The sequence below is a fragment of the Chlorocebus sabaeus genome, chromosome 11 (assembly GCF_047675955.1).
Source record: "Chlorocebus sabaeus isolate Y175 chromosome 11, mChlSab1.0.hap1, whole genome shotgun sequence".
In the NCBI taxonomy this organism is placed as follows: domain Eukaryota; kingdom Metazoa; phylum Chordata; class Mammalia; order Primates; family Cercopithecidae; genus Chlorocebus; species Chlorocebus sabaeus.
The window spans coordinates 12,914,407-12,931,915 of record NC_132914.1 but is presented as its reverse complement, the minus strand read 5'-3'; the positions used below and the strand labels follow the sequence as shown (position 1 = coordinate 12,931,915).

General features: G+C 38.5%; 1 protein-coding gene and 1 pseudogene across 3 annotated transcripts in view; one reads left to right on the top strand and one right to left on the bottom strand.

The window, feature by feature from the left end:
• LRP6 (LDL receptor related protein 6) overlaps positions 1-17,509 on the top strand; it is a 154,795-nt gene that overhangs the window by 105,789 nt on the left and 31,497 nt on the right. For all 3 annotated transcript variants that reach the window (XM_007967688.3, XM_007967686.3, XM_073020489.1), the window contains 7 exons: positions 206-495; positions 2,575-2,801; positions 5,024-5,208; positions 5,839-6,165; positions 13,119-13,321; positions 14,994-15,205; positions 16,492-16,682. In XM_007967688.3, the coding sequence (XP_007965879.1) occupies positions 206-495; positions 2,575-2,801; positions 5,024-5,208; positions 5,839-6,165; positions 13,119-13,321; positions 14,994-15,205; positions 16,492-16,682 (1,635 nt within the window). The remainder of the gene's footprint in view (positions 1-205; positions 496-2,574; positions 2,802-5,023; positions 5,209-5,838; positions 6,166-13,118; positions 13,322-14,993; positions 15,206-16,491; positions 16,683-17,509) is intronic.
• Positions 9,006-9,849, bottom strand: LOC140712737 (large ribosomal subunit protein eL21-like; annotated as a pseudogene).

Here is a 17,509-nt window from a genome sequence, read left to right as displayed (position 1 = left end):
TATGGATATTAAAGGAAAATACTTCACCATGCTTTTACTCCCTATTAATCTGCATATTACTTGTTTGTGATATTAGAATTGAAACTTGAGATTGGGAGCAGATAGGCATTTGTGAACCAAAGGCTTAAGTAATTTAAAAGTGAAAATATGTTGAATGTGTCAGTGTGTGTGTTCTTCTGTGCCCCTTTTATAATTAATGTTTTAGGTTCCAACCCCTGCGCTGAGGAAAATGGGGGATGCAGCCATCTCTGCCTTTACAGACCTCAGGGCCTTCGCTGTGCTTGCCCTATTGGCTTTGAACTCATCAGTGACATGAAGACCTGCATTGTCCCAGAGGCTTTCCTTTTGTTTTCACGGAGAGCAGACATCAGACGAATTTCTTTGGAAACAAACAATAATAATGTGGCTATTCCACTCACTGGTGTCAAAGAAGCTTCTGCTTTGGATTTTGATGTGACAGACAACCGAATTTATTGGACTGATATATCACTCAAGGTTAGCAAAAGAGTTGGAATATTAAAGCTAGGGACTAAAAGGGAGAACTTCTAGAATTTCTGAATCTTCATGCTGTGACGCACCTCCCTCATTGCTTGACAGGCAGAGTTCAAGAAAAACCCTCAAGTTTTGTTTTTTTTGTTTTGTTTTGAAATGGGAGCCTCGCTCTGTCACCCAAGCTGGAGTGCAGTGGTGCGATCTCAGCTCACTGCAACCCCCGCCTCCCAGGTTCAAGCGATTCTCCTGCTTCAGCCTCCCAAGCAGCTAGGACTACAGGTGCGTGCCACGACGCCCAGCTAATTTTTGTATTTTTAGTAGAGATGGGGTTTCACCATGTTGGCCAGGCTGCTCGAACTCTTGACCTCGTGATTCGCCCCGCTTCGTCCTCCCAAAGTGCTGGGATTATAGGTGTGAGCCACCGTGCCCGGCCAAAACCCTTAAGTTTTTAAGTGAAGGGAAAGGCCCATTCAGTATTTTATTTAGATGCTTTTTAATATAAGATACTTTGCCACAGTGTTTTAAATCTCCTAGCCGTAGTCTTCCTCTACTTTCTTCCATTTGAAAATGATGAATGACATTTTCTGCAATTAGCTGAGTAAGGAAATGTGTGCTTCACATAAAATGGCTATTGATTTACTTTAAACAAAAATTCTTGATTTACTTTAAACAAAATTTTAGGGTCTGACTGAGGCGGAAAAGGCCGACAATGAGTTACTCTATTTTCTTCTTCCTAGAATAGTTACCGAAAAGAATACCAGGATAGCCAGAGAGAGGAAGCTCCAGACCTATAAATCTGAAGAATAATCTTTTCTTCTTCCAGATTGTTTTGGGCTTGTTTCAGATAACTCATGTAAACTTTTTTGTAATGCGTGAAAACATGGGGTGTTGGAGTCAGAGTTAGATTCTAATGTGTTCAGTTAAATTTATTAAGTGAATAAATGAAATAAAATATTGGTTTGCATTGGGTGATCTTCTAAATTTCCTCATCTTGAAAATGGGGAGTGGCCGGGTGTGGTGACTCATGCATGTAATCCCAGCACTTTGAGAGGCTGAGGCGCATGGATCACCTGAGGTCACAAGTTTGAGATCAGCCTGGCCAACGTGACAAAACCCCGTCTCTACTAAAAATACAAAAATTAGCTGAGTGTGGTGGCGCACACCTGTAATCCCAGCTACTCGGGAAACTGAGGCACAAGAATCACTTGAACCTGGGAGGCAGAGGTTACAGTGAGCCAAGATCATGCCACTGCACTCCAGCCTGGGTGACAGAATGAGAGTAATTCTCAAAAAAATAAAATAAAATAAAATAGGGGTAATGCCATACTTGCAGGACTGTTGTATTAAATGAGAAAATCTGTGGACAAAACGTACTTAGGATAATACTTGATAAGATGTAGTATCTATTAGTTTGAATTATGATTTTTAAAAATTTTATGGGGCTCAAAGCTATAATGGTAGTATAATGGTTACATTCATTTATATGGTAGGCATGATGACTTGCCATAATCTTAAGCACCTTTTGAAAATTGACTATTTGTTCTGTGAAATCCCGTCTCTACTAAAAATACAAAAAAATTAGCCGGGCGCCTGTAGTCCCAGCTACACCGGAGGCTGAGGCAGGAGAATGGCGTGAACCTGGGTGGCGGAGCTTGCAGTGAGTGGAGATTGCGCCACTGCACTCCAGCCTGGGCAACAGAGTGAGACTCCGTCTCAAAAAAAGAAAAAAAAAAAGAAAGAAAATTGACTGCTTGTTAAGATCTGTAGCATTGTGGTCACAGCTTTTCCACTTGATTACTGATAAATTTTAAAAGTAAAGTCATTCTGCTGTTGAATAAGTTTTTGGTTCTTTAGAGTTTTAACGTTTGCCCCCTGAATTGGCAGTAAAACTTGAAGTTGCATTTATTAGAGATTCACATCAAATTTTTCTGCACTTGCAAGTTATGTGAATTTTATTAGGAAATAGTATGCCTCTTGTCACTTCTGGATCCTCTTGCCCCTGACAAAAACCAAACCAAACCTTCTTTCTGGATTGGGTTTTGACTTATGCCATATGACTTAGTTGTTGATGTTATTTTACAGACCATCAGCAGAGCCTTTATGAATGGCAGTGCACTGGAACATGTGGTAGAATTCGGCTTAGATTATCCAGAAGGCATGGCAGTAGACTGGCTTGGGAAGAACTTGTACTGGGCAGACACAGGAACGAATCGAATTGAAGTGTCAAAGTTGGATGGGCAGCATCGACAAGTTTTGGTGTGGAAAGACCTAGATAGTCCCAGAGCTCTGGCGTTGGACCCTGCCGAAGGGTAAACAGCTTTACATGTGCATTCTTTGCAACTGCAGTGTACATTTTGGGGAACATGGCATAGTTATAGATGATATTCTTAATGTTTTAAATAATACTTCTTAGGAATCTGAGAACTAAATGATAGATGAGCTTTTAAAAACACTATTAATTGATATTTTGCTGATTTGAATAAATAATTATTAGCTAATTTTACTTTTGTCATAATTAACTTTAGGTGAGGAAAGAGAGAAATGGATAATCAAATGTTACTGATGAATACATTGATATAATACCTACAGGTATTATGCATCTATAGTTGCTTGCGCTCTTTCCCAGTTATACTAGATTTCAAGCCTATTGAAGTAAACCCACTGAAACAATGTTGTGAGCTAAGAAAAAACTACATTTAAAAAGCTTTATTTTGGAGTATTTATTAATTCAAAATGGATAGTTTGGTTTGATCATTATTATAAACTGGCAGTGGCGTTGTTATTACAAGATAGACTAAACTGTTTACAATATGACGTTTTTCAAGAGCGGGTGTTCCTTTTTACAAGAGTCAGCACATTTTTTAAAGCCAGCAGCTAAGAAATCTGAAATTTGAAGAAAAATTCCACTTATAAAAGAAGTCAACAGGCTGGGCGTGGTGGCTTATGCTTGTAATCCCAGCACTTTGGGAGGCCGAGGCATGGGCGGATCACAAGGTCAGGAGTTTGAGACCAGCCTGGCCAACATGGTGAAATCCCGTAACTACTAAAAATAAAAAAAAAGTAGCCAGGCATGGTGGCATGTGTCTGTAGTCCCAGCTACTCAGGAGGCTGAAGCAGGAGGATTGTTTGAATTCGGAAGGTGGAGGTTGCAGTGAGCCGAGATCATGCCCCTGCACTCCAGCCTGGGTGACAGAGCAAGACTCTGTCTTGAAAAAAAAAAAAAAAAAAAAGAAGTAGTAGTAAACAAATGTAAACGTATAAATATGTTTACTATATTTGCTACTTAAAATAGTTTCACTGAAATGACATTGATTCCATGATTAGCTAGTAATTCATCTAGTCAGCACTGACATTGTGGTGATCTTCGCTCTAAACATTAGCTGCCCGACGGATAAATTTAATGGTTGAGACTAAAGACTCTGGTATTGGTTGCTGCTGGCAAGTATGAAATTTCTCTCTGAGTTGTTTCTCTTTGGCTTTTATGGTGTGCACATGCCTGTCAATTGACAAATGCATATAAAGGCAGGACACCTTCAGTTTTCAGGAAAGCATGTTCATACATTGCTACCAAGTCAGCTATCAGCTGACAGGCTGATGAGTGAATATCTGTCCTCAAGTATTTCGTGAGAGCTGGCATGTGAAGTGCTTTTTCAGTTCCAATATTCAAGAGTCTCAAAAACTAGCACCTCACTAGTTGACTTGAAAAGGGCATTTGGCCAAGGATTAGGTTCTAGTTCTAGCTCTGTCATGTAACTGGCTTGAAGACATTAGATAAATTGTTTACATTTCTTGTAGTGTTTTGGCCTGTTCATCTATAAAAAGCCTATACTGTAGGATTACTCTAAGATTAAAGTGCAGAACTCAAAAATGGAAAATAACAGCAAAATAATTATTCTAAAATTTCACGGATTGTTGTAGTAGTGTAGTGTTCATTGCCCAGTGGACACATCGAGGGGTGATGTGTTGTTCTTACCATATAGTATGCTCCCTTGGACTGTATGACCAAATATATTTTCAAGCTTTGCTTTTGACTTCAGTTAAAGGGTTAGTATTTATCATTGTCTTTCATGTACTTCTTCAACTTATTTTGAGGAAGAGTTGATTACACAAGTCAAAAAGTAAGTTCAGCATATTAAAAACTCAAATTAGTTAATATTCAAAAATATATAAAAAATTTTACTCAGAAGTGAACCACATTCTGAGACCAGAGCTTTAAACCTTTGCTGTTTTCTTGAATATTAGTTTTATAAATGCCAGTACTGCAATAAACTATTGGTTTATTTCCAATTCCTAGGTTTGGATGGAACAAATTCATTGGAAAGACTAAAGAAAGCTGACTCACTTCCTTTTTGGGACACAGATTTAGTTTAGGGTGCCAAAATAATTGAAAGCATTGTAGCCATGATTTTGTTTTACCCATTTCCTTGATTTGCTATATGTTTTCTTTAAATTTATTTAGTTACTTTGCATGAATATGACCCCCAGATAATTTAAAAAATGAAATGTTAAATATTTATTATTTTGAATTTAGATTTATGTATTGGACTGAATGGGGTGGAAAACCTAAGATAGACAGAGCTGCAATGGATGGAAGTGAACGCACTACCTTAGTTCCAAATGTGGGGCGGGCAAATGGCCTGACTATTGATTATGCTAAAAGGAGGCTTTACTGGACAGACCTGGACACCAACTTAATAGAATCTTCAAATATGCTTGGTAAGCTTTACTACTTTTTACTCAGACAGACAATATATTCTTTCCATGCAAAAATCAGTGGCTGCTATTTATCATTGGTTAGATACTTTTAATACAACTTCTTTGAATGTGTCCACTCTTCTTCTGTTCTGGAATTGTATCCTATTTGTTATTATTAATAGTGATCCAGGTACTTGGATTCATCTCTTTATTATTTGAAAGTTTCATTATTATTGGACTTGTAATGAAATTTATAACTCCCTAGATACTCCTGAAATGACTTTTGTACCAGTAAAATATATATATTTCCATCTTTTCCTTTTATAGTTCAAGAAGAAAAAATGAACTGTAGACCCTTATATAGAGAAAAGAAAACCACATTTAAAGTAGACCATTTGCAAGAATTTTAGGAAACTGAGTGATTCGTAGCAGGAATATAAGTTTGAAGCATGGGGTCAGAAGATAGATTGATTCAGAGTACTGGTCTGCTTTTAGAATTGCTTTTAAATGAATTTTTCTATTTTAAATTGCTTACAATGTAATGTTTTATATGTTAGGGCTTTTTTTTTTTCTTTTTGCCAACAAGACACTTGTATTCTCACATATTTTATCACTCTGCTTCTCCCCTGTCTACTGCCTTTCTGAAAATAGGACTCAACCGTGAAGTTATAGCAGATGACTTGCCTCATCCTTTTGGCTTAACTCAGTACCAAGATTATATCTACTGGACGGACTGGAGCCGACGCAGCATTGAGCGTGCCAACAAAACCAGTGGCCAAAACCGTACCATCATTCAGGGCCATTTGGATTATGTGATGGACATCCTCGTCTTTCACTCATCTCGACAGTCAGGGTGGAATGAATGTGCTTCCAGCAATGGGCACTGCTCCCACCTCTGCTTGGCTGTGCCAGTTGGGGGTTTTGTTTGTGGATGCCCTGCCCACTACTCTCTTAATGCTGACAACAGGACTTGTAGTGGTAAGCTGCATGTCCCTCCAAAGCAAGCTAGAGTGAGAGAAAGCAGCATTTTCAAAGTACTTCAGCGTGTGTTTTTTCTGAAGTAAAATATTGTGGGAATCCAGAGGGGATCATTTGTTTGGTTAAAGGGTAGGGGAATGCAAGTTTTTGTTACTTACTACTTGTTTGATGATAGCAATTTGATGTTATAGAAAAATTAAGTCTTATGCTGGTGCATTGTCTTATGTCCGTAACCCAACACTTTGGGAAGCTGAGGTGGGAGGAATGTTTCAGCTTAGGAGTTCGAGACCAGCCTAGGCAATATAGCGAGACCTTGTCTCTACAAAAAATAAAAACATTAGCCAGAGTAATGGTGTGCACCTGTAGTCCCACCTACTCAGGAGGGTGAAGTAGGAGGATTACTTGGCCCCAGGAGATTGAGGCTGTAGTGAGCCGTGATGGCACCACTGCACTCCAGCCTGGGTGATACAGAGAGATTCTTTCTTTAAAAAAAAGGAAAAATTAAGTCTTTCACCCTTGGACGTTAAATATTAAGTGTAAAATTTGCATAGTTTCATGCATCATATTTATTGTAAAGGAGTAAAACAGAATCCCAAAACACAACTTACTTGTCCTTTGAAGTGCATAGAGTAGGACAGTCTTGAAAAATTTAAATGTTTAATAGGCCATACAGAAAATGCATATGAGAACATGTAATGCAGTATAAAGTAATAGTTGATAAGAAACTAAAGAGAAAATGCAATGAACATAGTAGGCAGTTGCAATTTAACTGAAGCTGATGTTTCCAGATCTTTTCATTCAGTCCTGAATCTAGATTTTTTTGTGTGTGACTCCCTCATCTCCTGATTTTTAAATACCGGCAAGTACACACACAACACTAACAACAAAGTGTGTAACAAAACATTGTTGGCTAGGGGAAACCTGACTTATAACCTGAATAGATATGAAGGCCCATTTCTTGGTGGATAGACAAGAACAAATTGGTAGATACGATTAAGAAATAAGTAGATTAGATCAGAAAGAATCGATTATGGGAGAGGTAGAGTTTGGGTCAATATGGTGGAAAGTAACAAACTGCTAAGGATGTTAGAGATAATTAACTATTGACCTGACACATTCTCTCAAGTACAAAAGAAAGTCATAATTCCCATAGGAAAAATTTGGTCTATTCTGATGCCAACTTCAGTTGTGAAAGAGAAAGAACACAAGCATATGGTGGAATGATTAAGAGGTTGTACTTTGGAATCTCTGCTACACATTAGCCTTTTTGCTTTACACAAGTAATACATTTTTTAAGCCTTAATTTTTTCTCATTTGTAAAGTTGGAATAATAATAATAATTGCTGTATAGGGTTGTTATGAAGATAGAAGATAATATATGGTCTGATTTCTGGGGAGAAGAACCAGTTCCAGGGAAGTCAGTGAGACCATTGTGGTAATGCAAGTAGACCTGGACAGTGGTGGTGGCAGCAGCATGTGTGTTGAAGACAGGTTGATAGATTCAAGATATATTTTGAAGCTGGAACAAGCAGGAGTTATTAATGAGTTCTGTGTGGGAAAGAAAGGGAGGAAGCAAGGATGACCTCTAGATTATGTGTCATAGTTGATGGACTATCATCAGAGAAGAGACATGAGGTTGGAGATACAAATTTTGGAAATACCAGAATGTATTTAAAATGAATGAGGTTACCTAAAGAGAATGTATAGTTCAAGAGCCAGCAACTTTCTCTCATAGGCTTTGTGGGTGTTTAGGCCGTGTCACACCTGCTGAACTCTGCCCAGCTCTCACCATGGCAGTGTGACAGCAGCCTCAGGCAATACATTTTAAAAATGGAAGTGGCTGAATTCCAGTAAAACTTTATTACAGAAACAGGCAGCAGGCCAGATTTAACTTGTGGGCCATAACCCCCATCAGTGGGCTCACTCTGATGGAGAGAAAAGAAGGCACTTGGTAAACTCTGCAACTCTGATTGAGGAGGAGAAGTTCACAGAGCACACAGCAGTAGCAATCAGAGAGGTAAGAGAAAAAGGAGGACAGAATAGAGGCACGGAAGACAGAGATAAAGTTGTTTCAAAAATGAACTCTGTTGAATGAATAAGGGGAGGTCTAAAATAGCATACACTGGATTTTTGGGTAAGGTGGTTATTAACCCTGAAGAGAGTAATTTCAGGGAAGTAATGGGGAAACGCAGAATGCAGTACATTAAAACGTGAATAGAAAAAGGGAAAGGACAGTAACATATATAGACATGTCTTTTGAGAAGTCTGGCTTCTCATTTCACACAGAATAAAAACCTAGTTCTTACAATGGCCTGCTGGGTCCTACATGACCTATACCCAACATTTCATAACCCCTTCTTCCCTCTCACTCCCCACCACTCAGTTTTCTTCTCTAACCTCAGCTTTTACTCTTGTCTCCCTTGCTTTCTTCATGATAGCCACACTGGCCTCATTGCTGGTTTCAGATAGGCCGGGTACCCCCGCCTCATGACTTTGAACTGCTTGTTTCCTCTGCTTGGAGTGTTGTTCTTGCATTTTTTCCTTCATAGTGACACCTGCTATTTAAAATTAAAATTATGCTGCTATTCTATCCAGCATGCCAGTGCCCTGTATCTGTACTTTTTCTTTTTCCCATAGCACTTTCACCCCTTTATGTATTATGTCATTTATATGCTCTACTATTTATATAACTTCCTTCTTTGTTATATTTATTGCTTATTGTCTGTCTGTTGGAATATAAACTCCATGAAGCAGCAATTTTTTTTTCTGTTTTCTTCATTGACATACCTTACGTGCCTTAGAATAATGCTTAGTCTGTGGTAGACACTCAAGAAATTATTGTTAAATAAATGAATGAAGAAGCAAGGCAAGGCCTGGAAAAACACATACGCTGTTTTACCCAACAGCTTCATGACCTTGGGAAAATCATTTAACTCTTTTTTTTTTTTTTTTAGCAGTCCAGAAGTCTTTTTTTTTTTTTTTAACACCTATTATGCCATGAATTCATAGGGAATAGGTTCCAGCAGCTGAGGCTCCTTCCCATTGGTTCTCACAAAATATGCTTCTCTGGGTGGAGCAGGCTGGCGCTTCAGCTGAACCCAGGTACCTTTCTCTTTGTCTTCTTTCTTTTTCTGATCACTTTCCATTTTCTGATAGCTTCCTTTCAGGGATATCTCTTATCTCTTCCTTTCAGGAAGCTGTCACGGGTCTTAGAGTGCCTAACGTGCTCAATATGCATGTTAATTCTCTTGGCAAGAATCTTACCCTTAACTTGTTTGTTTACAACAGTGCCAACAGCATGCTGGGTAACATCATAGACTCTCCCAGTTTTGCCATGGTGACATTGTGGGCATTCCTTTTAGAATAGTACCCATTCGCTTGATGTCTACAATATCACCTTTCTTATAGATTTGCATATAGGTGGCCAAAGGAACAACTCCATGTTTTCTGAAAGGCCTGGAGAACATATATCGGGTGCCTCTCCTCTTTCCCTTTGTGTTTGTCATTTTGACGAATTACTGGAAAATGGCGGTTCCGGCCGAAAGACTTTTTTTTTTTTTTTTTTTGAGACAATCTCACACTGTCACCCAGGCTGGAGTAAAGTGGCGTGATCTTGGCTCACTGCAACCTCCGGCTCCCAGGTTCAAGTGATTCTCCTGTCTCAGCCTCCTGAGTAACTGGGATTACAGGGGTGCACCACGGTGCCTGGCTAATTTTTGTATTTTTAGTGGAGAGGGGGTTTCACCATGTTGGCCAGGCTGGTCTTGAACTCCTGACCTCAGGTGATCCACCAGCCTTGGCCTCCCAAAATGCTGGGATTACAGGCATGAGCCACTACACCCGGCCTGAGCTTTCTGATCTTCAGTGCATTCGCCTATAAAATAGAATAATTTTGTGGATTAAATAACATTTAGTATGATAGGTAATATATTGGAGGTCCTAAATAAATTTTTCTTTTCCTTTCCTCAGATTTTATTCTCTTACTTTCAAAATCATAGCTACAAGACTCTCCTTGTCACCCAGTGCTTCCTTCTGGCTTTTTTTCCTCTTTTTAAGAGATCAGGTCTTACTGTGTTGCCCAGGTTGGGCTTGAACTCCTGGGCTCAAGAAGTCCTCCCACCTCAGTCTCCCTAGTTGCTGGAACTATGAGCACATGCCACTGTGCTAGGCTCTATTGCTTGTTTCTTCATATATTATTGTAATGAGTATTTATTTATTGAGCACCTATTACAAGCTGCGCATTACTTCAGCCGTTGGAAAATACAGCAGTGAATGAGATTCAGTGGGACAGATAATAAACTGAATAAATTATGTCAGGGGTTAGGTGGCAATAAGTATAATGAAGAAATATAAAGAGCAAGAAAGGGTGATGGTGGCAGGGACTGCAGTGTTAAGTAGAGTGATTAGGGAAGTTCTTACTGAAAAAGTGACACTTATGTCAAGAACTGAAGGAAGTGAAGAAATGAGCTATTCCCAGGTATCTGGGAAAACACCTATCAAGCAAAAAGGTATAGTAATGCAAAAGGTCTTGGGGGAACATGTCTGACATGTTAGAGGAACACCTAGGAAGCTAGTGTTGCTGGAATGAAGTGAATAAAGAGATTAGATCAGAGAGTAAATGGGAAGCCAAATTGTTGTAATCCTTTGTTCAGTACTGAAGTGGCCTCTGTGGCATCTTTGTGCAAATTGGAAAAAAATGTTTCCTCTGAGCAGATTTAGCCCTGCAGGTGCATGGCGTGGCTAAGGAAGTGTGGACTGGATTTCAGTTCCTACTCAATGCCCCTGGCACAGTGCACAAATGGTACAGTCATACATGATAGGCTTGGCCTTCTAGTTTATTCTATTCTTAAACAGGAGCAACACCTTTGTCTAAGCTACCGGTGAACACATATGCCTTCAGAAGAGAACTGAAAAGCTCCCTCCTACGTACACATCTCATCCTCCAGCTTCTCTGATGTCTTCATTGTGGGAATGCAAGACTCAGACAACCAGATGAGGTCGTTGTTAAAGCACCGTTCTGAAGGAAATGTGGGAGAGGTGGTTAGAGTTTACATAAATTTGATAGGGTGGATTTAGGCTTTTAAAATGGCATATTCTTTGTCATTTTAAGCACTCACTGACTTGAAAATAGGTCAGAATATTGGCTGCCTTTTAGAAATAACCAGTTAATTTGTAATTTTTAATATAGTTGAGTAGATTTTTTGGAACAGGCATTTATTTGGAGCCACATGTGGCTTTATCTTAATCCACATTTCTAAAACAACAAGATCCACAACTAATTGTGGAATCTTATTGAAGGTTAAAATTTTACTTGGAAAAGAGAATACCCAGCAAAATATCCTAGGAGCCAAATATGTATTTGATTAATTGCTTCCCAGGCAAGAAAATGTGGGAACTAAAATGCTGGGATCTTTCTTCTAAGTCTTTTAAACAGAAGGGGGTCTTGCTGTGTTGTTCAGGCTGGTCTTGAACTCCCAGCCGCAAGTGATCCTACTGCCTCAGCCTCCCAAAGGGCTAGTATTACAGGCATGAGCCACTGTGCCCAGCCAATTTAGAACTTTTAATATTTTTTTTTTGCTTTACTAAGAAAGTAGTACTGCCAAAATATTCTTCTAAAATAAAAATTATAGTGGGAGACTTTTTAGCTATTCTGTGTGATGTGTTTTTACTACTTGAAGCATGGACTCCACAAAAAATTGCTAAAAGTTGTTAAATCAATGTATTAGTATGATGGACTCCAGATAATGGAGATTTGTAGTAGGATCATTGGGATAACTTTCTAAATCTTCCAAGCTGAATGTGGGTTTTTAACTAATGAACTTAAAGCAGAATTACAGTTTTGTAAATACGAAGTTTCTTTGTGAGTACTGATTTCCTTTGGGTTTTAAGCCAGTATTCATTTGAGTGTAAATGTAAAATAAGCTGAGAGACCACAAATAATGGAGCTGTGAAGAATGGGGAATAGGAGGAAATAAAGCAAGAAATTGTGGCTTGACTATTTATGTTTTATATTCCTGAGAAGGACAAAATTCTCCTGGATTTAGGTGATGTCTGTGAAATGTATACAGATATTTTAATGAAGATTTTTAAAATGGCATTAGACTTTGAAGTTGTTGTAATCTCTCAGAAGTCATTCTTGGCCGAGCATGGTGGCTCACACCTGTAATCCCAGCACTTTGGGAGGCCAAGGTGGGTAGATCTTGAGCCGAGGAGTTCGAGACCAGCCTGGGCAACATGGCGAGACCCCATCTCTATTAATTTTTTATAAATAATTTTTAAGTTATTAAAAACATATTAAAATTTACATTTATATAGTGCCTTACAGTTTTTAAAGTATTTTCATATACGTTGTAAAATTCTCATAGTAACTCAGTGAGAGGGACAAGATGGCTATGACTTTTATTTTACTGCTGAGTAAACTTTGGCCTAGTGAGGCTCAGTGACTTACTTCAGATCAAATGAGAAGGCTGAGACTAAAATCAACCTTCTTTTTTTTTTTTTTTCCTTGAGATGGGTCTTGCCCTGTCATGTGTAAAATCAGTCTAGAAGTTTCTGCTTTAATTTATATAAGCCCAGGCTTCCTGCCATCTACCAGACAGAATAGGTTAAGGGTTATTCACTTGGTAGACCAGGAGAATTTTGTGTATTTTTATCAAATACCTCATGGAAATGAAGTGTTCTGTGGTATCTCTGTGGACAAGATGGAGAAATATAGGGTAGGTGGCTATGTCATTAATTAGGTAAGTTCGTAACTGATTTGGTAACCAGGGAGCTGATTAGTGTTACTCTGAAGAGAGTTTTTGAGGGCATGCCAAAGAATTTTGTCCTCAGCCTTAGCTCTTCAATATCTGTGTCTGTTTTGTATGAAATACATACAACAGGCTGATCAAATCATTGATGATAGAGGATATAGGGTAACTAGATTTCAGATTTTCTCTTTTCTTCCTTTTAAGCTCCTACCACTTTCCTGCTCTTCAGTCAGAAGAGTGCCATCAACCGCATGGTGATTGATGAACAACAGAGCCCCGACATCATCCTTCCCATCCACAGCCTTCGGAATGTCCGGGCCATTGACTATGACCCTCTGGACAAGCAACTCTATTGGATTGACTCACGACAAAACATGATCCGAAAGGCACAAGAAGATGGCAGCCAGGTAATTGAGAGCGTGGTTCAAAATTCATTTCTCCTGACTAATAATTGGACTCACCAACCACTCTGTTTCACTTAAGTCTTGACTCTGCTTAGGTGTGTTTGTATGTATGTATGAAACTGAAAATCTGAACCTAGTAGCTTATTTTTTCCTTCCAACGATATTTTGAGTAAGCAATTGTTTGATGATGATATTATGATGAAAATTGTTAGGCTTACTCAAGCTGTTATATTGGTAATGGCTTTGTGACTGCCCCCTACATTTCTTTATGAAGCCTTTTTCCTTACATTTCTCTTTGTATAGAGTATTAGAAGCCTTGAAATAGGCCTTGGTTCTGATTCCAGCTCTATCCCTCACTTAGAATTCTTACGAACTTTTTTAGCTGAAAAGAATGCAAAGCACATAGCTCTTATGTGTTATTTAACAGGAACTCTACAGTTACATTACTAATTATTATTTAAAAGATTCAGAGGATATGGAACATGTAACACAATCTCAGTAAAGTTAAAAACATCTAACATGTTATTAATCCAATGGGTTTTTTTGGTCATAATTATTCGGTGACTGTGGGATGGGAATGAGGATATTATCAATAAATCTTACCCATTTACATGCCAATTATGGATTTACATATCACTCTTGATACTTCTTTGCTTTCTTTCTCTGGCCAAGCCCTGTTAGACTGGGATTATAATACTATAAATAATTACTTGTTGTCATCCTTATAGCAGTGATAGTAAGTTATATCTTGAATTTATTAAAATTTAGGGAGGTTAGAGTACCGTTTTTCACTATGTCTCATCTTACAATAAAGAGCAAGGAGGTGACATATTTAGGGCTTCTGAGAGATCATTAGGGTATAGTAATAGCTGTATATTCCAGGTACACTTTCTGCCATATAGGCCAGGACTGATGGGCTGATAACTAATAGATAGAAATTAAGGAATATGTTACTTCAGAGATACCCAGTAAGATACAGTTCAGATGTCACAAATGGACAAAGCCTATCTTTTTGCTTGACTTTATTTTAAAAAAATTACATGTGTAGACTGGAGGATCAGAAAAGAAGATGATAGATTTGATTTGTAGCCTTTACTAGTTGCTCTTATCTCTAGAGCAGGGTTTCTCAAGCCCTGTGGTCATTTTGGGCTGGATAATTGTTGTTGTGGGAGTCTGCTCTGAATATTGTAGGATGTTTAACAGCATCCCTGGCCTCTGCCCACTAGATATCAGTTATATTCCCACAGTTGTGACAGTAAAAAATGTCTTCATACATTGCCAAATGCCCATGGCGGGGCAAATTGCCTCTAGCTGCAATCCGTTGCTTTAGAGATATTTCTAGGGTGTGGTTTTAGCCACAGTTGTCTCCAGTTTAGAGAAGACAGTTGCCACCTTCTCACTCCCATCTCCTAATCAAGGCATTATCAGGTTCTTGGAGCAACTAATCTGACCTCAGCTCTTTTTTCAGCAGCAGGATAACCCAAGGAACATTGGAGATGTGTATTAACAAAGAAGCACATTACCCATAAAGAAAGGTATCAGTAAGAAATACTCCTTAAGACTTGAGAGAGCCTTCTCAGCTGTGTGCCCATGTAGGTGTAAGCATTGTGAGTGATTGCCTCAGGGTTATCTGCCCCTGGAGTTTAATTTTCTGTGTATTTCTTTTTTCCCCTAGGGCTTTACTGTGGTTGTGAGCTCGGTTCCAAGTCAGAACCTGGAGATACAACCCTATGACCTCAGCATTGATATTTACAGCCGCTACATCTACTGGACTTGTGAGGCTACCAATGTCATTAATGTGACGAGATTAGATGGGAGATCAATTGGTGTGGTGCTAAAAGGCGAGCAGGACAGACCTCGAGCCATTGTGGTAAACCCAGAGAAAGGGTATGTTACTAAGGTGGCGTTCAGATACTGTGGCTTCTGAGACCCTCCTCACCCTTCTTTTTCAGCCTGTTATTTATTTACCTTTAAATGTCCTGTGCTCCAGCAAACAACTCAATATTCTCTATCCATTTGTCTCTGCATTATCTTAACAGTTGTCTTATACTTTCTCTGATTTCACTGCCCAGACTTTCTGTCCTGGGCCACTGTTGCTTTTTAATTCTAAATCTTTAACCATACCTCCAGGACCATTTCAACTGCCACGCGCTCCAGGAAGTTTTCCTTGATCTACCTCATCGCAGTCAGATGTGATTTTTTTCCTCCTCCTGAATACTTAACACTCTGTATCTATGCCTCTCTTAAGTTATACTTAGTCCTTTCCAATTTACCTTACATTTAATTATTTTTTAGTCTTGTATTTACCACTAGTTTTCTTTATGATGAGAACTAATAATGCTTTCTTTCATTTAATAAATACTCAGTACACAGTTGTATCTGAGTCAATGATAAGGTATTCAGCAAGGAAAGTAGCTTACTTCAAAAAAGAAGAAAAGGATGAAATCTATAAGTTAAATATAAGAAGTGATTTATATATAACTTCTTTTTAGTTATTAAATAGATTAATTAGAAAGAATTTAAACTTTTGTGTTCAGGTCTCTCTAGTCACTGATCTTTAATTTATTGTATTATTCTGAAAACATGTGTGCCTATGTCTAACACTATTCTGTTAATCTGTGAAAGCTCCCTAATAACTTCTGTGTACCTTTATTGCTACTATTAAAAGTAGTAAAATATCCCATTACCTTTTAAAAATGTAAATATATAAATATATGTATATATTTTTATAAAAGAGGATTTATATACATATACATACATATATATTTGGATACAAAGTTTGGCTCTATCAGCCAGGCTGGAGTGCGGTGACACAATCTCAGCTCACTGCAACCTCTGCCTCCTGGGCTCAAGTGATCCTGCCACCTCAGCCTTCTGAGTAGCTGGGACTACAGGCACATGCCACGATGCCTGACTAATTTTTGGGGTATGGTATTTTACCGTGTTGCCCAAGCTGGTCTCTAACTCATAAGCTTAAGCAATCCCCCCGCCTTGGCCTCCCAAAGTGCTGAGATTACAGGCATGAGCCACTGTACCTGGTCAAAAAATACGTATTTTAAAACATTGAAAACCAGTATTTAAAAATATTCTGCCTCCATTTGTTTTAATAAGAATATTCTCATTTTATGTGGTTTCTTACTCCAGTAACTTTTTTTTTTCTCCTTTCCCTCTAGGTATATGTATTTTACCAATCTTCAGGAAAGGTCTCCTAAAATTGAACGGGCTGCTTTGGATGGGACCGAACGGGAGGTCCTATTTTTCAGTGGCTTAAGTAAACCAATTGCTTTAGCTCTTGATAGCAGGCTGGGCAAGCTCTTTTGGGCTGATTCAGACCTCCGGCGAATTGAAAGCAGTGATCTCTCAGGTACCCAAGAAATATGTTTCCTTATTTTAATTTGAGTTTTTAACATGATTCATCTATTGTGTTTTTCTTGCATCGTATTGTTTTTGGCGCATTTCTTGGCAATTTTATTCATTAAATGTAGTCAGTATCAAGTTGGTTGGTGAAGAGCTTTTTCTTCAACCGTCAACATGATTACTCCTCTGTTATGTAACTACCTGCCGGTTTTCTTGATCTTGGTTCTGTAAATAATATTTTTCTAATGCATCCTTTCCGAACTCTTCTGCTCTAGTTTATGTTCTTGTCATCTCAGGCCAAATCCTAGCCTCTGGTTGATCTCCCTGCCAATTTTTCTCCATGAAAGTTTACACATGGCTCCTAAATTTTCTGAAGCATGGTTTCAATGTCACTGCTTTACTTAAAAAGTCTTCAGGGTAGTTTCATAACCTGTAGGAAAAAGGTCTAATTGTGCTCTTAAGTTGGTATAAGTTAGTATTCACCTTTCGTAACCTCATCGTGGCCTTTACCTTTCTGATATTTTAACCAAATTAAATCATTTGTTGGTTTTAAGATATACTTTTACTTACACATTTCTCTGCAGTCTTATGTCTGTAATTATAGTTAACCTCCTCTGTCCCCAATTTCTGATGTCCATATGCTCTATGTTGGCCTCACTAGTGATCAGGTAAATGAAATTAAAATATTATACTATTTGTGTCTGTCAGCATGGCAAAAAGAAGTTAACGTTGATTATTGCCTAGCATTGGCCAGTATGATAGAAAATGACATGCCCTTATGTGCTTTGGTGGAAGTGGAAATTGAGAGAGCCTTTTTAGAGGGCAATTTGCCAG